This window comes from Mytilus californianus, unplaced genomic scaffold (assembly GCF_021869535.1).
Source record: "Mytilus californianus isolate M0D057914Y unplaced genomic scaffold, xbMytCali1.0.p SCAF_2, whole genome shotgun sequence".
Lineage (NCBI taxonomy): Eukaryota > Metazoa > Mollusca > Bivalvia > Mytilida > Mytilidae > Mytilus > Mytilus californianus.
The window spans coordinates 91,302,253-91,330,168 of NW_026262668.1; the positions used below are offsets into that span (position 1 = coordinate 91,302,253).

General features: G+C 32.4%; 1 protein-coding gene across 1 annotated transcript; it reads right to left on the minus strand.

Moving 5' to 3' along the window:
* Nucleotides 1–4,842: 4,842 nt before the first annotated feature.
* On the minus strand, nt 4,843–27,916 carry LOC127727720 (MAM and LDL-receptor class A domain-containing protein 1-like). The gene is made up of 11 exons (XM_052234834.1): nt 27,892–27,916; nt 27,598–27,633; nt 27,027–27,341; nt 25,670–25,753; nt 24,572–24,829; nt 22,895–23,035; nt 22,306–22,460; nt 19,688–19,904; nt 18,611–18,745; nt 16,661–16,815; nt 4,843–5,083 (listed from the first exon to the last, which is right to left on the minus strand). The coding sequence occupies exons 1-11, from the start codon at nt 27,914–27,916 to the stop codon at nt 4,886–4,888; spliced, it is 1,719 nt and encodes a 572-aa protein (XP_052090794.1). The 3' UTR covers nt 4,843–4,885.

Below are 27,916 nucleotides of genomic sequence, written 5' to 3' on the forward strand. Positions count from 1 at the left end.
TCCGTCCGTCCCATTTTCGTTTGAAAAGAAAGCTTGAGCAGGGCATTCGTGCCCTCAGAGGCTCAGACACATTCTTCTTTTATTTTTAGATGTTTGTCTGCTTTGTATCGATCTGTTTCAACTGATTTTTATAGCTTGTTCTTATGTTGTGCTGTAACATCACTGTCCCAAGTTAAGGAGAGGGTTGAGCGCTCACAAAAATGTTTAACCCCGCCACATTCTTTATATGCCTGTCCCAAGTCAGGAGCCTGTAGTTCAGTGGTAGTCGTTGGTTCATGTCTGTCATACAAAATGTATTTGTTTTTCGTAAATTGTTTTGTCATCTATTAGACCGTTAGTTGTGTTTTCTCAATTGAATTGTTTCATAATTTTCATGTCGGGGCCTTTTTATAGCCGACTATGCCTAATGGGGTTTTCTCATTGTTGAAGGCCGTACGGTTGCCTATATTTGGTTACATCCACTTCATTGGAACTTTGGTGGATATTTGTCTCATTGGCAATCATACCACATCTCCTTATTTTCATATTAATGGCAATGCAAAATTAACTATTCGGACTTATATTTGGAAATTACAACCACTTTGTATGTATATTTGTCGGTGAAATATCAGTCCCTTTGGGTAACATCCACACAGAAACCAGTCAGCAGGCAAACCTGTTTGTAATTACCTTAAAAGGGAGGAGAAAGATACAAAAGGGACAATCAAACTCATAAGTCGAAAATAAACTGACAACGCCATGGCTAAAAAAGAAAAAGACAAACAGACAAACAATATTACACAAAACACAACATAGAAAACTAAAGAATGAGCAACACGAACCCCACCAAAACTGGGGGTGATCTCAGGTGCTCTGGAAGGGTAAGCAGATCCTGCTCCACATGTGGCACCCGTCGTGTTGTTCATATCAGATATCAGTACAAACCCGGTAATGAGTCTAATTCGGTAGGTCACATTCACGATAACTTGAATCTATCTGATCGATATTGCATTCTACTTTTAGCACTGAGTAGTGCGTTGGTTCTGCCTCATTTAAAAGATACATTGAACTATATTTTTTCAGCTTATGAACTATTTAGTGAAAATAAACTTGATTTCTATCTTCCTAAGGCAAAGTAAACTTCCGACGGTTTTCCTGATCTATTTACATTCATATGACGGAACTGTAAACAACTCTCATTCAAGTGGGTGGTTTAGCTATATTAACTCACTATTTTCTTCTTAAAATGCCTGTAATAAGTCAGGAATATGACAGTTGTTTTCCATTCGTTCCGTTGGTTGATATAGTCGAGCATTTGGTTTTGTCCGGTTTTCCGGGCTTCCCCCTTTTTTAATAACATTGGAGTTCGGAATTTTTGTTAATACTTTTTTTCTCCATAAGTTTATATAGCTCCCGATGAATGTTATCCTCTAAAACACGTCTCTTTTGGACGTAAATTAGCATCGTTTACTATGAGTCAGATTCAAGAAGAATTTCAAATTGTGTTACTTTATTTTTTAGGTTGTTTTGTCCTTCCAGCATTGCTTCTATTCATCATTTCCGGGGATGCAGACCTGAATGGTTGACCAGAACAAAAAGATCTAAACCAATGCCTAAGCTATGTGGCAATTCAAAATCCGCATGTTTTGAGTTTTGTAAACACCGTTCAAATGTACTAGACAATGTTGCATTCGCTATAGAAAAAAACGTAAAAGCAGTAAAAAATCATTTACGTGATATCAAAAATCATGATTAGGTATTTCTAGTATTGTTGCAATCTCATTTTTTTTTGGCTCTTGCAAGCTAATATCAAATACATCAGAAGTATATTTTGATAAATGAAATAAAGATATAAAAACTTTAAAGCACATTTTATTAAATAAAAAAGGAGTAGCATAAGAAAGGCGATCCCCCCAAAGAGCGTCTTCTGTACTTGAGCAAAACAACTAATTTGCTCTTACAAAGAGAGTGCCTAAAGCCCAAACTTTCGAATACTTTGGATAATTTAAACGAAGGAAGAATTAATCAAAGTTTCAAGTGTGTCTACAGTTGTGAAACTACATAATGACTTATTTGACAAAATATAACGATTCTTACGAAAACGGAAGGCTAAATTTCCTTATATCTGAATAATAACATTATAAAAGATACCGTGACTGTTTACCGTACAATGGAAGACATGTATATTTTTTTTCAATTTTTTGTACATAACCAATAATAAATTGAATCCGTTGTTTTACAAACTAATCATATTTCCATAAATTTGACAGCCATTTTAAGCCCGACCTACTGGAGAAGTTCATTACATTTTTAAACCGAAGTTTTTATTTTCAAAATAGTGTACTGATATACATTACCAGTATTATATCTGGTGCCATAGACAAATAATTACATATTATTGTATTGTGTGTTGTAATGTGAGGGTTGAGATCTCAAAAAACATGTATAACCCCGCCGCATTTTTGCGCCTGTCCCAAGTCAGGAGCCTCTGGCCTTTGTTAGTCTTGTATCATTTTTAATTTTAGTTTCTTGTGTATAATTTGGAGTTTAGTATGACGTCCATTATCACTGAACTAGTATACATATTTGTTTAGGGGCCAGCTGAAGGACGCCTCCGGGTGCGGGAGTTTCTCGCTGCATTGAAGACCCATTGGTGGCCTTCGGCTGTTGTCTGCTCTATGGTCGAGTTGTTGTCTCTTTGACACATTCCCCATTTCCATTCTCAATTTTATTTGTATGTATTAGAACAGCTTATGTATTTCATTGTATTTCATTGTATTTTTTGCAATTTTGATATTGAATTAAATTTCACGGGTTAAATGCTAATCTTGATCACATTCTGTTCAGTCCTTTGTTTTTAATGTATCCTTAAATAGGCTACATATGGCTCCTTTTGAATCTATTGTTGACCCTGTACTGGATATACATTTTAAATTGATGATTAATACATTCATAATAGTATCACATCGCTAGCTATTAATGCGATTTCGACAACTTCCATTTCCACGTTTGTCTGTTTGTACCTGAATAAAATACTCCAGAGTACTTCCGACATATTTAACAGTAATTGATCTGTAATCTGTAATTGTTAAAATATCTATAAATGTATTTGTAAGGAACCACTACCATGTCAACAACATTAAGTTTCGTCAGCCTGAGATATTACATTTATTTTAATTATAATACATTTATTCTAATAATAATCAGAGGCGGATTTAGGAGAGTTCCAAGGTCCCCTTATGGAGCTCCATATATGATAAATGCATAGGATATATGCAAGTATTATGCCAAACGTTGGCTTGCAAGGCCTCCTTTTTTTTTATCAAAATCCTGGGTTTACACCTAATAATACAGCTTGCTAAATTAAAGTCGGCTTTATTGTCAAATTAACTTAAATATTGAACAAGCTATTGATTATACACCAACATTCATTGAAACTAGGCGGAACCTTAACTGACAACAATAGATATAACACATCATCCTGTCAATTAGATTTACTAAACGCATATCAATACTAATCCAGCAGCGTTAAAAATAACTCAAATAATTCAGTCGTTATATTCCGCTGCTCTTATATGGCTACATTAACTCCTAAAAGCCTAGGGAATGACAAACCGTAAATTAATCATTCGGTTTCGATGACATTAAGCTATCAGTTGATTGGCTCTCTCGTTACCAATCAAAATTATGTATTAGGGACGCGTTTTTATAGTATAAAGAGTTCGTGCCCTCGCCAGTGAGAGAGTAGATCACCGGGAAGGACGTAACTATTCGGTTAGGTTATAAGAAAGCTCGGTCAAAATCGACGCTACGAAAACTATACAGCCACCATCACGAACGGGTTGTCGAAATGCGCATCTGGTGCAGAAAAATTGGTACCGTTTATGTTATTACTACCACTGGGTCGATGCCTCTGCTGGTGGACTGAAAGTCCCCGAGGGTATCACCAGCCCAGTAGCCAGTACTTCGGTACTTTCATGAAAATACAGATTTAGTGTTATTGAAATTTCCTGTTACAAAATGTTTGAAATTATTTAAAATTAAGGAATGTATCTCCATCATGCAAAGCTCTGATTCCCTGCCCGGCTTTGGCTATACTTTTTTGTCCTTTTTGGCTTATAGCGCTTCATCTTTTTAATAAGCTTTTTAAGCAAATATTTTGACCTCGAGCATCACTGAAGAGACATTGATTGTCGAAATGCGCATCTGGTGCAGAAAAATTGGTACCGTTTATGTTATTATCCGATACGATGGGTTAGTATCTCAATTCATGACACATATGCTTCAGCGGTCCTAAGTCTTAAGGCACCACAATACCAATAGCCGTCTGATCTGTGTCAATTGTGTCCTTTTACCTTTAGAGTCATTTAAGAGCATTGATTAGATGGTGGGTGATCATGTATAGCAAGAGACACAACCAGTATTTTAACATGGTTGCTTTCTATTGTCTCTTATTAACTAGTTGGATAATACAGTTTAATAAATAGAACCTATTCCTCCTATCGTGTTCTCATTGAAAATATAACAAATTTTCAAGACAACAAACCAATAGCAGGGTGTCTGCAATCTCCAATTTCGTAGTCTTAATTTACGTCAATAGTTATGGTTAAGATCGAGAAGACAAGAGACAATTACGAAAAATAAAAAAATAGAGATAATGATACAAAACTGAAATCTCCATATTCAGCAAAACTAATGCATGTACATAATAAATTTCAGACTTTAATAATGACAATTTAAAAAAAAATAAACTGCTGTAGGCAAGGTTACCAGTAGTTCGACAGGTAGGCTTTTCCGGGCATCTTGCTAGTATTTTCGAAAAAATATCAATAGCATTTAACCTTAAAAGACAAAAAATTAAAAACTACTATCCTTTAAAATTTATTCATCGATAATATTATTTCATCTATTTGCATTGTCCTGAAGTTATCCTTATATCGTCAACTGCGATATCACTTGTATCACCGCCTATTTCACCTGATAATATAATACGGAAAGTTGATTGTGACGTAATCGATAACTTTTGTTCCAACCACGAATCCCCTTTATTGCCCGACAGTGATAACAGCTTGTATCTGGTTGTACTTCCACTTACCTGTTGAACCTTAAAAAAAGAATGATATAAAACGTTTATTCAGCAATTATCGTAAACTAATAAATTTTTGTGTTAAATTTTACCTTTTAACATAAATAAATCTGGTTATTTTCCGTTTAAAGTAGAATTGCATATGTAATATTTTCAATTGAACATCTACTGTTGGTTAAAGGATGTTAATTTGCAATAAGACGAATCCCTTTTCAAGAACTTTTTATAAACGTGTCTATAAGTTACAAGCATGATTTGGTCTTCAAATACGATATGAGAAAAGCGGAAAATGTAACTTGGAGTAACTCGATAGGAGTTAAGCTATGAAATCTAACAAAAAAGTTAAGAAACTCAAGCTGTATTTTAGTAGATATTGTTACAAAAATATCTCATTATGTTGTAATTAAATTGGATCTTTGATAAGATTTGTCAAGTAGATCAGATTTTATCAATTAACTATAGATAGGTGTTCAATATTGGCAGATGCAAGTCTTGGATTTTCATCAGAATTTTCAAAAAGGAGAGAGAGCATGGTCCGTGTATATTTGCGTCCATTCGTTTTTCGTTTTGAAATATAAAAACAAAAAAACAAAAAACGAAAGTGTTTTCATTTTTCGTTTTTGATTTCGTAAAAACCAAAATGAAAAACAAAAGTGTTTTCATTTTTCATTTTTGATTTCTCGAAAACCAAAACGGAAAACGGAAGTCTTTTCATTTTTCGTTTTTGATTTTTCAAAAACCAAAATGAATATCATAAGTGTTTTTGTTTTTCGTTTTTGATTTCTCTAAACAAGAAAAGAATCAACATTTGCGTTCGATTTCTGCATTTTGCTCTATTTAATTCTCGTTTTACGTTATACAATGTTTTCCTTTCCTTTTTGATAGCCATTGATAACCCGGTGTATTTACAATTTAATGTAGACAGAATAGACCGCCTGACTTATGATTTGAAAGGTGATTAATGAATCAAAGACTTTCAAATTTCCTTGTTTTTATCTACAAAAAAATATAAAATTATTATATTTAAATATAAAATGAATCACAAATTTGATTAATACAATGAAATATTATATAGATGGTGAAAATTAAACGAATAATTACAACATCACATTAACAAGGGAGGTTACTACTTATCGAATAGGAAAACTAGCCCTGTCATTAAAGTATGCACAGCGGTTATCCAGATCAATAGTATTTTTTAATTCGGAGATAATGTCGACGAATGGAAAAGATATTATCAATCTGAACAATAAGGATGCATGATCTTTACTTTTAAGTTTGAAAGGTTGGTTATGTAAGATTATTAGAATTGCATGATGACTGAGGCCAATCAGCCAATATTAGACATATTACACGAACATTCAAGACGGTAATATGTATACGTTATTTAGATTATTTTAAAAAAAAAGGTCCCAATCCAAGTCGTCGTTTAGTAGGCCATCTTATGAGTCACTAGGAAGCAGTCCAAAAGAAGATGTCTATCACGATGCTCGGCACATTATTGTACTTCTCGCCTTACTTGATTTATATCAAAATATAAAATATGTGATAAAATTGCTACGACTTCGTAAATCACAAAACATAAGGTTGTGAGACTTATTGAGTTTGATCAGTTTCTTATTATTTTGCCTCAGTAATTGGTGGTTTATTTTGTTGGTTTCAACTTTGCGTGATTGCAATAAAGATATTTTGATAATCATTCATAACCGTGAACTTGTGTAACCATTTTTTTTTCAAGCAGTAAAGCATCGAAACCTATTTGTTGGCAGCAGGTAAGGTCAACCACAGAAATAGCCAAAAGCACAGGCACTTGATAAACATTTGGCTTTCCTCCAATTTTTAGGGAAAAAAAGGGGGGTCTTTGAAAGCGACGAGGCCAATTTTCCCTGGACTTATAAATTTCACTCATAGGGTCAGAATCTAAAATTGGTCTGCACATTGAAAATTGAAGATGACGTTATATATTGTAACAATGTTTTGCATATTCCCCTGAAATCAAAATACTATACTAAGTGCTATATGTTTCTGTTGAAGGCATTGTAATACAAAATTGCCAAGGGTTAGAGCCTAGTTCTCAATATCTTTTTTTTTCACTCACAGGGCCCAACATGTGTTTTTCGTACATTTATCATACTTGAAATGTAATATTAAAAAGTTTAAATTGTATATTTTAGAATATCTTTTTTGAATTTAAGTTCATTTATATGTTTCGCAGTTAGTGTGACGCATATTCACTGAACTAGTACACATTTTTGTGTATGTGCAAGCTGAAGCCCGCCTCCGGGTGCGGGATTTTCTCGCTGTGTTGAAAACCAATTGGTGGCCTTGGTTTGTTTTTGACTCATTGGTCGGACACATTCCCAATTTCAATTCTCAATTCTTTTTTAACAATTTTACACATAAATTTCCATAAACTCAAAATGCTATACTCAGCGTTACATGTTGCATGCATGCTGTTGAAGATACAAATTTGCTTTTACATGTTTTTGTAAAATTTTGCATCGAAGGCCGTTGATAGGCAAAATGAATTGATGTCCGAAAGACAATACAATTATAGCTTTACTTCTAACACAATTTTTGTTTTGGTTAATGATGACCTTCTTATTCGTTTTAGGAATAAATACTAAAAAGCATAAATTTGCTTTAGGCGTTTATAAGTCGGTGGTACGTTTAAAATTTAGCGATCATAATAATAATATAATTATTGTAAAACCCTAAGTAAACTTTAAGATTGAAAGACTTTTTGTAAATGGCCCTGGTTTGAAATAAATTAAGGGGTGATCGGCTCTACCCTTTTTTAAATGTTTTTGACTTTTACATCGGCAGGCGACGCTAACCAAAATGAAATAATTTATATCCGAAAGACAATACATATAATAGCTTCACTATGTTTATATCTATTTTGTAGAGTTGTGGTTTGGTTAAATATTTTATTTTTGTATATTCGATAAATACTTAAACGTTGCCAAAATCTTTCCAAAATTTTCCGGTTTGGACTATCTGCAGACTCTTTAGGCGTATATTGTTTTGTAATCTGTTTAAGAATTACCCATTAAACTGTTAGAACCTTAGAGAACATACATTGGGTTGCGATACGTGTACTTAGAATTTAGTTAAAGATTGGTATACTTTTAAATAGAGGCTCTAAAGAGCCGGTGTCGGTCACCTTGGTGAAACACTGCAAATAGCAGATTTATATGACATGTTTCGCATAATTAGCAATAATTTTTGTTGTTATTTTAAATATTATTTGTTAATTGACTGGATTCAGTTTCTCTATTTATTTTGTTCATCTGCTTCTGACACGGGGAGGATTGATGTTATTGCCTATCGCAATCAACAGTATATCCTAGAGAACCGTCCCTTGGTGTCTCCTGCAGATGAAAATTTTTTCCATCTTTAAAGATAATAACTTAAGTATTTCAAACTTTATTATTATTTTTTTTCTTTAATTTTTAATTTTAATTTTATTTATTTTTTTTATTTGTGCACTGCTGGACATATAAATAATAATAGTTATAAGGAAGGAAGGGAAAAAAATACTCAAGAGTACTTTTAATGAATTTTTTGTTTTGTTATTAATGCTATTTTCATTTGTCTATTATAATATCTGTCACGTTATTTACTGTACAATGTCTCATGTTTGTCAAAAAGACAATTCACAAAATATCATTCATCATTAATACAATATCGTTTGAAAAAATCCATACAACTTAGTACCTTTAATTATTTTTTAAAAGGATCTAATATTGAAAAGAAAATATTAAACTATACTTATACATAATTTCTTATATAAAATTAAAATTTAATGCGGTATCTATTTTTAACTGTTAATCTACTTACACTTTCTATTAAGTGTGCAATACAACTCTGAATTTTGATTGTGATCAAATATATGACATATCATTGGTTTCCGACACAGAATGAATGTGGTCTAAAAACTTAAAAAATGAAATTGGATATTTACCTATCATGATCCAATACCCAAAATACAAATACAGGTGTAGATTAAGCAATTAAAAGACCCCTTGAATTCAATTTTTTTTAAATCAAACTAAAATTGATTATGAACGCGTTGGACATTACTGTGGGCCAATTAGAAAACCGAGTCCAAAATCAAAAATCAAATTACACGGTTAGAATCACCATAGCAAAGAACCTTAATAATCTCTTTTTTTTTTGTTAAAATCAAGCAAAGTTTAATTTTGGACCCTTTGGACCTTCATGTGGACCAAATTGAAAACGGACCAAAAAAAAAAAAGAATCTATTAATACACGGCTAGATTATGCATATAAAAAAACCCAAGAATTTAAGACTTTGAATTAAACCCCATTGAAATTGGTCAAGAAATGGGCAAGTATGGAAAGAGCCCTTTTTCCTAAAACGATTCATTTTAGACTTATACTTAATTTATTGTCCGGAAACCAGAAAATCCTAATTTTTTAGTCCGTAATTCTTGAACGTTTTGGGTCATAACCCCCAAAATCAGTCACAACATTCCTCTCCTCATGAAGTATGGAACCATGTGGTACAAATTCATAGAGCTTCATACACTTATAATTAAGTTATTGTCCTGAAACAAGAAACACGCTTGTTATTCGTCCTTAATTCCTACAAAGATGGGACAATAACACTCAAAATCAATTCCAACCTTCCTTTTGTGGTACAAAACCTTGTGGTACAATTTCATAGAGATCCATACACTTAAATGTATACTCAAGTTATTATTTGGAAACCAAATGTCTTCGGAAGACGACGACAAACGTAATACCATTATACGACCGCAAAATCACTCTTTTATGCAAGGTTGTGCCTGCGGTAATAACAAATGATGGCTGTTTAATGTCCAGTGGCAAATTAAATGCATATTCAGGACGATTACATATTTTTTTAAGTTGAATTATTAACCTGCTTTGTATTAAATCGATACACTGAGCCGGACGTGCTAGTTCGCGATGCTATAGTTCGCAGGAAGACATGCCATCCTACGTGGATTTATTATTTTGACTCGGAGCCGACCAGTCTCTGATTTTACTTATTAATGCCACGTGCTTGAAGAGAAGCAGCACAAACCAATTTTAAAATCTTTGGTTTGACCAGACCGAAGTTCCCATACCCTCCGTAATTTCATGCACATCTTCACATTACAGGTTGCAACACTATGCAATGTCATTGGGTTCCAAAAAAACGTCTAGAAAATTATGCCAATGTTCTTTCCCATGGGATTCCCACATTAAAAGAGTTGAGGCATTGAAGGCCAAACAAATTTGCATATTTCACATTCTTGCGGGTCGAATTGTAATCAGACGGCCATTGTAGAGTTCCAAGAAGTTTATAAATTAATTTAATACAAAGGCAAACTGTAATGAAAAGTTTCATTGGTGAAATTAAGGCGGCAATACAAATAATTATTATGATAACAACAACAAACATGACTTTCGTTCGGTGTAACATGAGCAAATCCCTGTTCAATCAATCAATCAATTAATCAATCAATCAATCAATCAATCAATCAATCAATCAATCAATCAATTAATCAATCAATCAATCAATAGCCAATCAATCAATCAATGTATCCAAGTTGTAGTTATTATACTGTCTTAATTTTAATATTTGTTTTGTGTTTTACCTTCTTATTTTCTCGATCATTTATACCGAAGTAACTATTAACCATTGTTTTACGTGGTTTCATGTGAAAGACAACTGTGTTCTTATGAACTGATTTTTACACCACCCAGGTATGAATTGGGGGGTATCACTCGAATATATTGGCCTGTTTGAAGTCAGGAGCCTTTAATTCTCACCGCTGTCTATCGGTATATCGAGAGAAATGATCGTGAAAGAATACCTTACGGTGGCCAAGCATTGCGATCGGATCGTGAAAGATCTGGTATAGGATCGTGAATGTAATTACTTGAAACTCTACTTCAAAATCTGATCTGTGAAAAATCTGTTGTATTTTAAAAATGCTGAACAAGTCCGAAAAAAAAATTATGGCAGTCAAAATGATTCAACTTTCTCAATAATACTGTGCAATAAGATAAATAAAATATGCTGTACTTTATGTGAAAACACAAAAGGCGCAACACAAGTATATGGAATTCATTAAAAAAAGAACACGTTATGTACCTATAATGACTACATTCCAATATATAATGATATATTTGAAACTTAATCTTTGGTGTGACAGATAATACAGTAAAATAAAAGTGTTTTTCATTGAAACCGTTCCTAGCTTTAGGTTGGCCTTGAGCTTCTTAAAACACGCCGTAAAGTTCATCGACTCAGTGCATACCTGTACAAAATAAAAAATCATCTTGTCCCAGATTATCTACATTATTCCATCATAACAACGAAAACTATAACTTTAGACGACATGCCAACTTGATATTTATCAGGTCAAGAACAGTAGCATACCATAATTCATTTCTTCTAGCTACGATTATATACTGGAAGAGCTTGTCAACTGAACTAATTTGGCGAGTTTCAAAAGGTTGTCAAAGAAGATTCTCAATTTGTGTAGTACAACAATATATTCATGAGGGCATGGTTATGAGAAAAAGATGCATACTAGATTACGCTTAGGGCTTAGTGCCCTTAATGACCACTTGTACAAATATAATCTTACATTGAATAGGTTTTGCTGAAGGACAATTGCGCTTTTAACTTTGATACACCTGAACAAAATAGACAAGATATTTGCACTTTTTACCTATAATAGTTGTATACATGTAATCTTTAAAATTTACCAAAGTCATGGAAAGATGATCACATATTCATTGAAAGTTCATCCGAACAAACGAGAAATTCAGAAAAAAATATTCGGGTAAACCAGACATATCATAAAGAATATAGTATACGTTTCTAGGGTCGCATTGGATTTGTGTACGATGGAATTACTTTCCGTATAGACAGAACACTTAAACACTTAAGTCAGGGGATATTTCATAGAGATGCATCGTAAATAAGGTATTTCACCGGATTCCCATTTTCCTCTAAGTCTTTGGGCATTTAACACTAAATAAATGTAAGAACCATTTGAATCATTAAAATGGAATTACATTTTTCAAAGAAAAGTTGTTAAGCCATTCGAATTATGAAAAAAATCTTGTTTGTTTACATATTTAATGTCATTGGAATGTCGAGGAGCAATCTGCCTTTTGTAGTTTTGTATGAACGGTTTACTTTTAAACCTTGATTTTTCTCAGATACTAATCATTATGTTGAACCATTTTGACAGACAATTTTAGTTTTTTGTGAATTTCTTCGGATAATTCATTATTTTAGATTAGTAATTGACCTCGCATATGTCTTCTCGATAAGATTGAATTCACGTTACTATATCAGAGCTTTCACGATCCAATCGTAATACTTGACCACCGTTAGGCATTCTTTCACGATCTTTTTCTCGATATATCGAATGACACCCGTGATTCTGTTGTTGTCTTCGGTAGCTGTATGACATATACACATAATATGTTTTTTTTTCAATTATTGTTTATCATAAATTAAAGGAGCCACCATTAATGAAATTATATTATTTTGCACGGGGGAGGAGTGGGGGATAAACGGGTTTTGAAAATGAAAAGTATAACCTGTGTAAAAAAAAAGCAGGCACAAGATTATGAAAGAAGAGTGACGCTACAGTACCAACAGGTGAAATGTACTGTTGTTTTCCTCCGCCGAACCCTCCTGATAAAGATAAAACCAGAAAAGTGCTTTGGACGCAATAAATTAAAATTTTTTTTAACATTTTGTCACCAGGGAGCAAAGAAGTTAAGTAACCATAATTATGCTGACAAATTATTGAAGCTCACGTTTTAATTGATAGTCATAAAAGTAAAGGGAAAACGTATGATTACCAATAACAATCTTCTGGAGACAAAAAAAAACGTTGGTATATCCAACTAACTACTAGTATGGGGGTCTGGATTGGGGTCATTCATTTCTGTATTCTTTAATGATTTAGGTCATTTTTTTCTAATCATTATACTTTTTGCCAATTATTCTCTATTCTTTATATTCTAACAGTGCATTATTCTCTTTTCTTTATTTTTTTATCCATTTTCTCTATTCTTTATATTTTTGCCCATTGTTCTCTATTCCGTAACACCCCTTCCACACCCTCTAGTATATGTCACCATATAGCCTTCACAAATGAGTAAAAGTCATTACGAATGGGCCGTAAATGGCAAAATGATTGAATGCTAATCCCTATTTTGAATTGTAAACTTTCGGAAATTTGTTTTTCAATCAAACGATCTTAATAATAAAATATAATCTCATACACTTTTCTGTCAGTGTTAGTACTATTACACGAACATGCAGGAGTACTAACACTGACAGAAGGACCTATAGGTCATCAGTTCTAATCATCTAAGATAACTATAACCTTTCAGAACAGAAAAAGTAAAGATCATGCATCTTTATTGTTCAGATTGATAAAGTCACGGTTTTCCATTCGTCGGCATTATCTCCGATTTAAATACTATTGATCTGATAACCGCTGTTCATACTTAACGACAGGGCTAGTTTTCTTATCAGATACATGTAAGTATTTACCTCCCTTGTTAATGTGATGTTGTAATTAATCGTATTTTTACCATCTTTATATAGTATTTCATTGTATTATTTACATTTGTGATTCATTTGATATTTAAATATAATAATGTGATATTTCATTATAGATAAAAACAAGGAAATTTGAAAGTCTTTGATTCATTAATCACCTTTCAAATCATAAGTCAGGCGGTCTATTCTGTCTACATTAAGTAGTAAATACACCGGGGTATCAATGGCTATCAAAAAAGGAAAGGAAAACATTGTATAGCGTTAAACGAGAATTAAATAGAGCGAAATGCAGAAGTTGAATGCAAATGTTGATTCTTTTCTTGTTTATAGAAATCAATAACGAAAAACAAAAACACTTATGATATTCATTTTGGTTTTTGAAAAATCAAAAACGAAAAATGAAAAGACTTCCGTTTTCCGTTTTGGTTTTCGAGAAATCAAAAATGAAAAACGAAAACACTTTTGTTTTTCATTTTGGTTTTTAAGAAATCAAAAACGAAAAATGAAAACACTTTTGTTTTTCGTTTTGGTTTTTGAGAAATCAGAAACGAAAAATGAAAACACTTTCGTTTTTTGTTTTTTTGTTTTTGATATTTCAAAACGAAAAACGAATGGACGCAAATATACACGGACCGAGCATCCGAATATGTTTAATGTGTCATACAATATGATGCGCTCTAAATCTCTAAAAGCTCTTAATATAGAGTATAGAGATATGATATGATTGCCAACGAGACAAGTACCCAACAAAATACAAATGAAGTGGTTATAAGCAAGAATGTGTTATCATACGGCCTTCAACAATGAGTAAAACCTATGCTGTATAGTCAGCTATAAAAGGCCCCGACATGAAAAAATAACAAACAATCCAAACGAGAAAAAAAATACACGGCATGACTTATGACAAAACAATAGACGAATGAAACGTATGACATACAGCAACCAAAGACAACCAATAAATAAGAGGCTCTTGACTTTGGAAATGCACATATAGAATGTGGCGGGATTAAACATGTTTATGAGCGCTCAACCTTCCCCTAACAAGGGAAAGTGCAATATAAGAAAACACAGAAATGACTTAACTCATTAGATCGACACGAAACACAAAAATAACTACCATAAAGACAAAAGACAAGAACCTATAACGCAGTTACTGAAAGATAGTTAAAAGCCAATAACAACTAATAAATTGATCATCTTCTCCCAGACTAAAGATCAGTCAGTAAACATCAAACGAAATTAGTGAAACGGCCTCATGAAAAGGTAAAAGAAAAGCATGACTTTGTGCAATACCAAAATATAAGTATATAATATATGTTTTCATAAATGTATCGCAATAAACTTTTAGTTCTTTGTTGACCCATCAAAAACAAAATCAATGTTAGTACCGATCAAGTCAATATTCAAACATATTACTACGGTCTTAAATTGATAGCCTTTAGAATAGGCTGATTTATATATTATTTATTTAATAGGATTAATAAGTTAACATGGGTCGTATCTAAGTTTACGGGCTTTATAAACAATATAACTGAAAAACCGGTTTTATTAAGAATTATTTAGGTTTAGCCAAACTGGATAACCAAATCTTCGTGTTCATGAAAGAATTTAGAAAAAAAAGTAATTTATTGTGACGAAATCCCTGACTTAATGATTTGCCAGTGGTACATAGATAATGTTTCTAGAAACCTAAAGCATCACAACAGACACGAACTGGCGAACATACACGCCGTAAGAATGGGCAAAAGGAACGTCACCGCCTAAAAAAGGAAAATTAACAATTAACAATTGGGAACGACAATTGTCTATTTGTCGTTTATTTTTGTTTTGATATTCCCGTATGAAACTGAAATCTCTAAATTTAGAAAGGTACAATTATTGCTGTTAATATTAGATTGATTGAAATTTACTTAGCTATTTTCCGCTGTATAATTAGATAATACTTGATAATTTAGAACAAACATATCATCAAAATAAGAGTAAGTGTTCTTAAATTCTATCAATTAAATAGAATGTAGACAGATCTTTACCGTTTTGACCATAAACTATGATTCATAACAATAAAAGAATAAGTCTGCTTTCGAGGGGATGCAATTGGCGCCCATAGGAATACCCACAAACTGTCGATAAACCTTAATGCCGAACCGTTCATCAATGTTGTCAATCATCTCACCGCAGTTCCAGATAGTTTATCCAGCATATTTACCTTTGTTTTCATTACAAAAAGGCTTTAAATGAGTTGCATCAAATACATCGGCAATAAAGTTGTTCAAAGGACCATTTAGGTAAATAATAACACTTCTTTTTGATAAGATTGTGTTGACGTTTAGTGTAAGGTAGAGTGTCGAATAGTCATAACTGTCAACCGAAATAAAAGGACCAACAAAAGCACGTAATTTATCCAAAGAGTTGTTTACTCCAAAAATAATCAATTCCATTATTTTCATATGCTTTATTACGAAAGTTAATAACAACTTCTTTAATTTTAGTAAAGGAACTAGTTAAAGTAAACAATATATAGAAGATACTTTCAAATATTCAGAGGGGGTCTTTAGCTGAGATATGGTAGTGACACGGTTTTAACTTTTTTATTCTATGAAGCGCATGACTTTGAATATAGAAGAATTTATAATTTAATTTATAAGAACTTTTATGTATTACTTACGTCATACTACTGTCACTTGGTAATACATTTTCCGAAGAAAATGGTGGGTTTAACCTGGTTTTATAGCTAGCTAAATTTCCCACTTGTATGAAAGACTTGCACCAGAGACTATCAAAGATCCCGTCAACACTAAATTTCCCCAAACTCTATTTACGTTTTGCACCTACTTTGTTATAAATTCAATATTTACATTAATTCAACAGTCATATTTCAGTACGAGCTTTTGTTGCTTTAAAAAATTTTTTGGACTCTTGTGGATAGTTGTTTCATTAATAATTAATAATTTAAAAATAACGAGATGGATACCACGTCTCCTTATTTTTATATTGATACTTTAATTAACTAAAATCACACATACCTCTTTGAAAATATCTAGGTGTCCAATAGCCACACCAAACATGTGATAGAAGAATGATAAGCAGTATTCCGATGTGCCTTGAATATATTCTGATATTAGCTCTGCTTTTTGTCCATTATGATTATTACTTTCTAAGTATATGTAATATCCCATTCCTAAAATATTAAGACAAATCACAAATTACACAATGTACAGGACATTTTTTGTAATCGATATTCGTTTTTAAACATTTATAAAAAAAATTACTTCAATTAAAAAGTATCCATGTGGGTTTTTATACGTGGCATAATGTCCCTTTTTACATTGAAGACAATAATATCAAAATATGTAGAAACACTTCTGAGAATCACTCAACAGTTTGAAATCAAAATGGATGTATGAGTATAGTCGAAATCGGGACTTTATTTTACATTTATCTTGAATAATCACCAATGCTTTTCAATATAAAAATGGTACCATACGCTATAAATTTATTGCTTTGGATTCCATACGACATTTTTTGTTAATAGTGAAGAAAAAGATATAACATGCTACACGAGGAACAAGTGATATACTGGAGTTCCTTATTGACAACATATTTGTTGAATTTGGAGGTAGAATTTTTCAACAAATTGTTAGCATTTTATGTCTTTGGGAATGAACTGTGCGCCTCCCCTTGTCGACCTCTAATTATTTATATATGAGTCGGAGTTTCTTCAGACACTTGTAAAAACAAGAAGATAAAAAAAGCCAGATCATTTAATTTCACATTCAGATATATTGATGATGTTCTCTTTCCATTAGCAATATGGGTTCCATTAATATATCTAGACAACAGACACTGCTTCTCCCCTATCTCATTTTCAGACTTATACCTCGAATTTGACATAAGCGGTCATCTCAGTACCAAAATCAATGACAAACGAGACTATTTTAATTTTGACATTATAAATTTCCCAAACCTTAGCAGCAATATTCCAACTTCAACTGCATACGGGATACACAATTCCCAACTCATTCGGTATTCAACAGCTTGCAGCTGCAACTCAGACTTTATAAAACGTCACCAGTGCCTGAGCAGAAAGTTGATGAAACAGGGTTATTTCAAAGAACGTCTCGTCCTTTTCTAAAAAAGGTTCATCGGAAGATACCAAGACCTTGTTGATATATATTCCGTATCAACTTCACTAATAAGACATGATTGTCTGGAAGTATAGTGTTCTCTTTATTTGTCTTTGTATATTTTTAACCTTTACTGTTTAGTTCTTTTTTGGTAATATCCTTTTGGCGTTGCTCGATATTTATACATCCCGCCATTTTGATATTGTGCTATGGTCACTTTTTGTATTCTTGTCTTTCATTTGTGCTTATGTGCTTTGTCTTTAGAGTGTTTATATGCCATTTTGTTTTTCTTTGTTGTCATAGTTTATACTGATTAAGATTATAACACAATGTTGACTGATGTACACCAATTTTTGACATTTTTAGCTATTATGTCTGTTTGTTTTGCTCACATATTGTTGTCATTATAATGGAATTCTATTCGACTGTCATACAAATGAGAGGTTTAACTAGCTATAAAACCAGGTTAAATCCACTGTTTTCTACATAAGGAAATGTCTGTAACAAGTCAGGAATATGACATTTGTTTTCAATTCGTTTGATGTGTTTGAGCTTTTGATTTTGCCATTTGATAAAGGACTGTCCGTTTTGAATTTTGCTTGGAGTTCGGTATTTTTGTTATTTTACATTTGACCTCATTATAGATAAATTTTCTTTTTGCCTTGAAATTGTCATCAGTTTAAATAGTTTTTCATTTGACTATGGTGGTGTCTGTTTTTATTGCCCCCATAGCGTCTTCTCTCTTTTTAAGACCAAATATTGCTTGAAGTTTGCGTAAGGTACTAGCTAAATGCAATGTGATTTACCATTAAATTGACTAAAACGATAAAAAAATCTTTTAGAAAATACCAGTTGTATGATCAACCGATGGTCCAGTTCGGACAGAAGAAGTTGGTCCTGACCATCGGGTCCAGTCCAAATTGTCAACCGTGCCTTGCGTCCAATGACATAAATCATTGTCAAAATCACAGAAGTCATCATAACCTAAAATATACCATAGTTACAAGGTTGATACATTTGTACGATTGATATTCGATATTCGGAATCCTCGGATTTTATCCATATACTGCCACTAAAAACTTCGCCCGCTAACCCCTACTTTTCTTTTCATTATTTTATCACATATAGTTTAAAAAGCCATATTTGAAAATCTTATAAAATCCTTGTTATTTTTTCATAGTTTTTGAAAGTAAAAAGGTGCCAATGGTAAATGTATGAAAAATCTAGAGAGAATTATTTCCCGCCAAATTTTCAATTGCTTATATTTCAAAAATAAGGACACTGACCTATCATTTTTTCTGATTTTTTAAGTTCAGTTATTTATATATTTACTATAAATTTAAAACAGTCTTTTAAAAGGCTTGTTATTTTGAAACAGAGTAGTGAACATCCTTAATGCTTTCTTGCGTTCATTTTTTAATTAATATTTTTTTATCAATTTCAACAATTTTGAAATTAAGTCTGATGGTAGTCATGTTCTTGGCATTTTGTCAGATATTCGGAATCCTTTGCTTTTACCCATGTAGTGCCATTAAAAGTTTTGCCCGCTAACCCCTATTTTCTTTTGATAATTTTATTACATAAAGTTTAATAATCCATTTTGAAAATCTTATAAAACTTTCACAGTTTTCGAAAGAAAATATGTCAAAATTAAATATATGAAAAATCTAGAGAGAATAGTTTCTGCAAATTTTCAATGGCTTATATATCAAAAACTAGGATACAGACCTTTCTCATTTTCCCTGTTTTTTTTAGTTCTTCTATTTCGTATCAATTTATAACAATCTTTTAAAAAACTTATTATTTGAAATATTTGTCATTAAATCAATAAATATAGTACACGAAACAACTGTTAAACCGCTGTAAATGATGACAATGACATGATATAACTAGCCCTCCCATTTAACCAGAGTAATTTGTACTGACCTATATTGAAACAAGAACAATTTTTATTATCAGCTACAGCTGAAATGACCAAATCATCTATAGCTATATCACTATAGTAACCGGATCCTCTTACTGCTTCAATAGCTAACTGATGGTCTTTTGAACGTTTACTAATATATAAACATGCATTCATCCAAGCTTGCCCTTTATCTCCACTTTTACTCCAAATTGTGTGTAGTTTTGGATTATGACAGTCCTAAAAAATTAATTGAATGAAAGATCAGCGTTCCAATGACCTCAGCCGATACACATATTTTATTTGTCAAAGGAAAACAAATCCAAACATTTTTTTAGTTCTTTTAGACTTTTTCATAAATATCCTACAAGAAAATGTACGCTTCAGATTGATAATAATGTTATGTTTCATACAATTTCTAATACCGAGGCGTATAACTCCTTAAACAGAGTTGATCGGCACTGATTATCGAACGCTTCCAAGACCTCGTTGATAAAAACCCTTTGATATAAATTTCTTAAAATTCCAACAAGAAATGTAGGTGTAAGAGTGCATACAATGCGATGTGTAATATAAATAACATGTCAAAGGGTCATAACTCCTTTTGAAATTGTTGATCGGCATTGATTTACGAACTAATATCCAAGACCTCACTGATATACTTTTGATATAAATTTCAAAAACTTCTGACAATAATGTAGTCTTGATAGGGCTTTATAAAATTTCAATTTCATAAAACAATACAATTTACATTTCCAAGGGACATTACTCTAGTAGAAATAATTAATCAGCAATGATTTTCGAACTTGTCCCAAATATTAATGATATAAAACTAATTAATGATACACATGTCATAACAATGCTTCAATAAATTGCAGCAAACATTGAACGAATAAAGTTACCGATAATGTTAAAGCACAAATTGAAATAGTGGTGTTCAGGAGTCATATTTGTCTAATTAGATAGATATAGGAAGATGTGGTATGAGTGCCAATGAGACAACTCTCCATCCAAGTTACAATTTATAAAAGTAAACCATTATAGGTCAAGGTATGGCCTTCAACACGGAGCATTGGCTCACACCGAACAGCAAGCTATAAAGGGCCCCAAAAAATTACTAGTGTAAAACCATTTAAACGGAAAAACCAACGGTCTAATCTATATAAAAACGAGAAACGAAAAACACGTACAGTCTACATAAGAAAATGCCTGTACCAAGTCAGGAATATGACAGTTGTTGTCCATTCGTTAGATGTGTTTGTGCTTTTGATTTTGCCATTTGATTAGGGACTTTCCGTTTTGAATTTTCCTCGGAGTTCAGTATTTTTGTGATTTAACTTTTTGATGCCACATCATAATTTATCATGAAATACAATTAATTAGTAAGAAAAAAACTGGTAAATTATAAAATGAAAAGCATTCACTTGCAAAGCAATCGCATATGACTCAGGAAATCTTATCAAAGTCGTGAAGTGAAAAAAATATCGTGTTATTTGTAGTAGTGAAAACATTATGACCCTGGGGCTCTTTTCACAAAAGAGTCGCTGATCTGCAAATTGTATGTTGTCTACATATGGTAGAGTTTGCCAAAATAGGTTGGTTTATGTGTCATTACACTGGTTTAAACCCCATAACATTTTGCAGCTGTACCAAGTCATGCTATATGAACCATGTTGGTGAGTCTATTTTTTCAGAGGAGAAGGGTGTGAGTGGTCTATTGCAATGTCCAACACTTTTTTGGGTTCTTGTTATATTATTCAGACTGCCACTGTGACTATAGGATTTTTTTAGTGTTTGAATGATATATAAAAAGATATATAGAACATTCATTACAAAAGCAAACATGCAATTGAAATTAAGCTGTCTACTGTAATTTCAGTGCGAACAATTTCATTGTAGTTTTAAATATCCTTCATATATAATGTTTACTAAAACTTGAGTAAAAGGAGGAGATGTGCTAAGTAGTAAAACTGTTTGAAGTGCAATAAACAACCCTAAATAACATTTTTATTTTGTTGATTTACGTAACATTGTTGAAAAATCATTGACGTTTTAATGTAGTATCTTATATCAAAATTTTTCAATGATTTTCTCATTAAAACCCATTATTAATGACGACTTATCTTCCTATTTGAACACATCATTATTGAACGTATATCTAAAAATTGCTCATCTCTAATAAACATTATAAACCAAAAACATGTGTATTATTTGGCAGCCATATCTATAAATTTGATTGTCAAAATATTCGATATAAAAAACTCATTATGTATACCAGAATTGAAACTGTGCACGCCAGACGCGCATTTCGTCATCAAAAGACTCATCAGTGACACTCGAATAAAAAATATTAAAAAGGCCAAATAAAGTACGAAGTTTGGGGCATTCGCGGACCCAAAAATCCGACAGAATTTACCAAATACAGCTAAGTTAAGCTATTCCTGGGGTAGAAATCCATAGAATTTCGGAAAATTAAAAGTTTTGTAGACAGCGTATTTATAATTATGATCATATCAATGATAATTCATACCAACACAGATATCATAGAGTTCCATACAGAAAAAAAAACTCCCAATTACTGTAAATAAATTTTCTGTATAAGCACTCCCTACTTAGTTACAAAAAAATCCAGACTAATCACCTGAACATATACATTCAAACTGCCCATACTGTTTCCATACATGTGGTAGCTAAAAGATAGACAATACGCTGAAGACGACAAAGTTTGTGACTTTAAAATGACATTATCACCGATGGGTTTGCTTGACGCCTCCAAATATAAATAGTGTCCTGTACCTAATTCAAAGAAATATGGAAATTATGTCAATATTTTATTTTCAAAGTCATTTTTAAGATATGCAACAGTTAATGTAACTGGTTTTTAAACAGCAAAATTAGTTTTGATAACTTTTACAATTAAATGATATTGTAATAATGTAAGATTACTTTTTCAGATCATACGTTTGTTTGTTTGGAACTTGAATTACGAAATGTAGAAATTAAAGCATTTTAAATTTGTATTGGTTGTTGTTTTGTTAACGTCCAGTTGAAAATTGTGTTACTATTGTTATTGTATTCAATATATTTTGGTAACTTCGGAATATACAGGGATTCATCACTTTTAGTTCATCCACCATTTATGCTCTCTTAATGTGTTCCCATAATATACATGCATGACACAAGCAAAACTATCATTTGAAAGCAATAGAATAGTTTAGAGTTAAACTTACTATTTCCGTATGTGTGATCGACATCAGGACCAGTTCGAGTGGACGGCGTATGTCCAGAATAAACTATCCAATTATCCGTGTCATTATTTTCATCCTGTGTCCAATCACACAATCCATTCTCAAAATCACATAAGTTTCGTCCTATGGTGAAATAAAATAAAAAGTTCTAATTATGGAATGTTCTCTATGACACCTGATTATCATATTGATCAAAACATTAAGGTTTCAAAGTTTGTTAAGCTGTCAGTAATAACATCGGGTCAAACTTATGCATCGGATTAGCCACATTATGATGTCGATCATTGACTTTACATGACCGTTATACGACATTTCTAAAGTGCTTAGCAGAATGATATGGACATAGGGAGATGCGGTAAACATAGACAAACTAAATATTGCAAAATATTACCTATTCTGCATATCATGAACATTTATTGCTCGTTCACTAATTGTGTTCACTCCCTTAAAAATTTTATATTTTCACTTACGGCTGATATTAAAAGCTTGCATCCTGACTCGCAGCTGATATTTTACAATACCTTTAAATGAAATTATGATAATCGAGTTGACAAGTCTGTTCAGACTTATTTTGAACAACTTGTCAAACATTTTGCATCAGTGATAGGTCCAGACAAATTCATTCATGTTTGACTTAAGAATGCCGCCATCCGGCAATTAGAGCAAAGCACGGTGATACAGGCGCAAGGAAAACCGACAATTTACGGAATTGACCTGCATAAAACCTGACTATTCGCGTAATCCAGTAAGGCCGAAAGTAATTTTGTCCATTAGTAAACGTTATCAGTCTTAATTCACTCGAAATCATATCCAGATGTTCTCACAAGTTAGGCTACCGTCTGCCTAATTTTCATGTTTTTATGTACTAGCATGATTCATTTGATATAAACTCATCATAGATACCAGGATTGAAATTTTGTATTTACGCCAGACGCGCGTTTCGTCTACAAAAGACTCGTCAGTGCTGGTAAATTATTAATCCAGCGATTTCGTTACAACAAATTATTTAAAGACTCTTCTTAATTCTTCCATAGATACAAAGATTTTGTTTGGCCGTAGACATCTTATTACGAGATATCACGTCCTTATTTTTACGGTGAATTTGCTTATAGAGTTCGTATTAAGATACAATCGACGTAAATTTATTGGTCAATCGAACATACGTATCCTTAAAGATTATAAATTAAGCATTATGCTAAGATCATAGGATATTGTCTTTACTGGTACTAACTTTATATCATTTTCAGTGGTGTAATACATAACTAAACATGTATTACTATTCAGGTATCAACGTTCATGGTCGTACATCCTGTCGCTACCGATTTTGACCTAAAATCAGTACACGCATGCACATGGATGAAAGAGAAAAAAGCAAAGGAAGCTCGATTTTGTAGCTGTTCTTCTTCTCAACGGACAAGTGAGGCCTTCAACATACTGCAAAAAACTCTCTTCTTACTACAAGATCCTAAGTACCGGTTTAAGCGGACTTGTTTGGTAGATATTATCGATCGCGATACAACTGTGCATTGAAGAATACATACAGCTGTGGGGTCACACTAACAAATTATAATTCTGGCAAAGAAGTCTAACAATAATTACTGTTATAAATGACTTATCTGCACAATCTTAACCGACCTGATTCAGTCAAAAGATATTTACCTGAAATGAAAACTTCAACGGTCTTTAATTTTCTTTCGCCATTCAGAGAGATGATACAAACATAAGTCCCAGAATCGGAAAACTTTGTCCTGTTAAACATGTACCTTTGTGTACCATTAAATGTATTACATACACCATCTTTAACAATAGAAAAGTTCATGTCTTGTGGTCCTTCTGCTGAACAATCTAAAACTCCAAAACCTCCCTCTGGGAGAGTAAGTGTAGTGTTGGTGGGGTCAGTAAAGTGAAACGTAGAACCTGGAAAGAAAAGTTATCCAGTCATTTATCTACTCTTATTTATAAAGGAATGTTTTTATTTGATTTAAAACTATACAGATAACCGGGTTTTTTATTTGTTGGAAAAACATGTGGGAAATGGAGAAGAAGGTAGATGTGGAATGTTTTTCTTTGGGTTTTTTGAACTTTTTAAAACATTACAATAAAGGATATACAAACAATATAGGTGTGGCTGAATAAGGCCATAAAATATAAGGACGTCATTAAAAAGATAATTTGCCAAATAATGGGAAAGGACTGACAAATTTAGGAGCATTTTGACTGGATTAACACAGAACACAAGTTTAGCTCAAAATAAGTTTTGTCGGCGAATAGATATGAGAGTTTTATAACTACACTGTACAAGACAGATTACGCAATTTACATAAACTTGGGCTTAGCTTTTTTGTAAATTGCAGTCAGTTCTGATATAAAGTCGACCTTTTGATTTATATGATAATTTGTATCCATTGTACCTCAATGCCCACATGGTAGACAGGGTATAAAGGTTTGAATGTTTTAAAGATATGAATTCAAATGTATATAGATTAATTTAATTATTTTCTCCTATATTGTAATTTTTCTTTGGAATCTCGGTGTTTGGACGATAGACAATTCTTCTTACTAAACTCTCGATATGTCCTCTCTTTTTCAATAGAACTTTGCTCATGATAAGATTCAATCTCGGTTCTAATAAAGCATAAGAAGTTGCTGGCAAGATAATGTCAACAAGGCATAACAAATACAGTACAAAAGATAAAGCATATGTTAACTGATATAACCAAACTGTATCTGAATCGAAATTACAAACGTTTTACTTACGTATGCAATCACATTGTGTGGTGGTATTTGCTGTATTTCCTCCTGGCCCTGTAATACCTGTTTGACCCTTGGATCCAAAGTTACCTAAACCGAAAAGAAACATTAACTTTAAGGGCATACGATACAGTTTTGATCCCACGGTGAGTTTTTGACGAAAGTTTGCATAGAAACTATTTTTCACCTAGTCAATTCAAAAATGTAATAAAAAATATACCGTCATGTGCTACTTTTAGAGATAAATGGGGTAGAAATTTTAGACATTTACTGGACATTTCGGTTTCTTTTAAATTTTTATCATTTGAAAGACAAACATAATTTTTTTGTTTTAAAAGACAAACGCAAGCGGATTTTTCTAAAAACATCTAGAATATCTTCTTTTTTACATAATCGTGTTTCGAATTTGTGTAACAATTCTTTGGAAATAATTCATTTTATCACATTTTCAGGATTTTAGTAAAAAAAAACGGCATTTGTGACTGTATATTTACCTAATTTAAAAAAATTTCATCGGTGATTTGTTCATAAAAACTGGCACAAATAATCTTCATACGTAATCCAGCCAAATGGCATTTTTAAAAAGAGGGGTCCATGAACTCGTTTTCAAGTAAAATCAGTCGAAAAATGGATCTTTCTCGATATGTCATAGTTTGACGTCGCGAAAAATAACATTTTACGTTAGCGACTCCATTACCTCCCCTGTTACTGATTAAATTAAGGGGAAAAACCATAGACAACTCTACAGTTCAGTGCAGATTATATCATTTTTCATCGTATTTCTTCTTCCTTAGTACTTAAATAGACTTGGTTCTCTTGTTGTATCATTCTTGTGTATGAAGTTGAGGGTTCAGATAATTGCCGGATTATACCAAAGATTTAAAAGGTGTTCACTACTTTTACGCAATGAACGTGATATAAAGATGTAAGAGCAAACAAAGACTTTTCGGCTAGCATTTCGACTGTATTACCCTACCCGACACTTTATTCTGATTGTGAGCGACCAACTTTTGCTGTTACTCCTAAATGCCTATTGCTAAGTGGAGAAAAAGACATTAACCCAATTTCCCCTCAAAAAGTAAAACGGTAGAAATGAACTCTTTCTTACTATATATCTTATGTACCATCACGCAACAAATTCGACTCGGTGTTCCGGTTGCACGTTAAGCAATCATCAATTACTAAATCAACCATTGGATCTTCTGAAGCAAGTTATATCTCAAGCACTAACTTTATCAGTTTTGCAAGTATATTTGCATTAGGTGTTTGTTACTAGTATTTACATTTATAAATAAATGTTATAGGTGAAATACAATGTTGTTCTAAACAGTTACATGTATATAATTATCAAAAATATTCATACCCTGGTCACCTTTAACTCCGGTTGACCCTTTCCTTCCAGGTGCACCTTTGTTCCCTTGAAATCCTTTTCCACCAGTGGACCCTATTTCTCCTTTCGGTCCCTGAATACCACTTTGACCGTTGTCACCAAAATTTCCAGAAGTTCCAACTTCTCCTTTGAGTCCTATATATCCATAATATCCAGTATCACCTTTTAAACCCTTTCTTCCAATGAGACCCTTTGAGCCTATGTTTCCTGGATAGCCTTTTGTTCCTTTTCCACCTGTTAATCCGTTTAGGCCTTGAACACCAAATTCACCTTTGAGGCCGATGACACCTTATGTTTGAAAATATGTACCATTAGAAGAAACACAACACATTTTGAATTATCTACAAAGTAGTGAGTCACATTTTCTTATTTTCATATTAACTTCAACGTCGACCTTTCACTAAGTATTTTTCCAGTACTGTAATCGGGAATAAACAACAGGTATCTTTATTTCTTTTTCAGAATTTGCGCTTTCTCACATGAGATTAATAATAATAATATCAAATATGAAATAAAGAAATAACCAGAAAATTGAAAAACATACCCTTTTCTCCAACAAGTCCATTTTCTCCTTTTGATCCTACAAAAATTGACCAAAATGATATTACTATTTTGAAAGAAACGAAAGATGCCGCTTCCTCTAATGCATCATTTCACTGTATTATTTACATACGAACAAAACATTAATTTAAAACCACATGCACTTAATTTTTACCGTATTTTGGTTATGTTTTCTTAAAATAGAAGACATTGTATGTCTGCTTTCTCTTTAATTTAAGATGGGAAAGGTCTAACGGTGCTTATCACCAAACGACACTCCCTCAAATAATTGTAATACCCAATGCATAGAACATTAACACCAT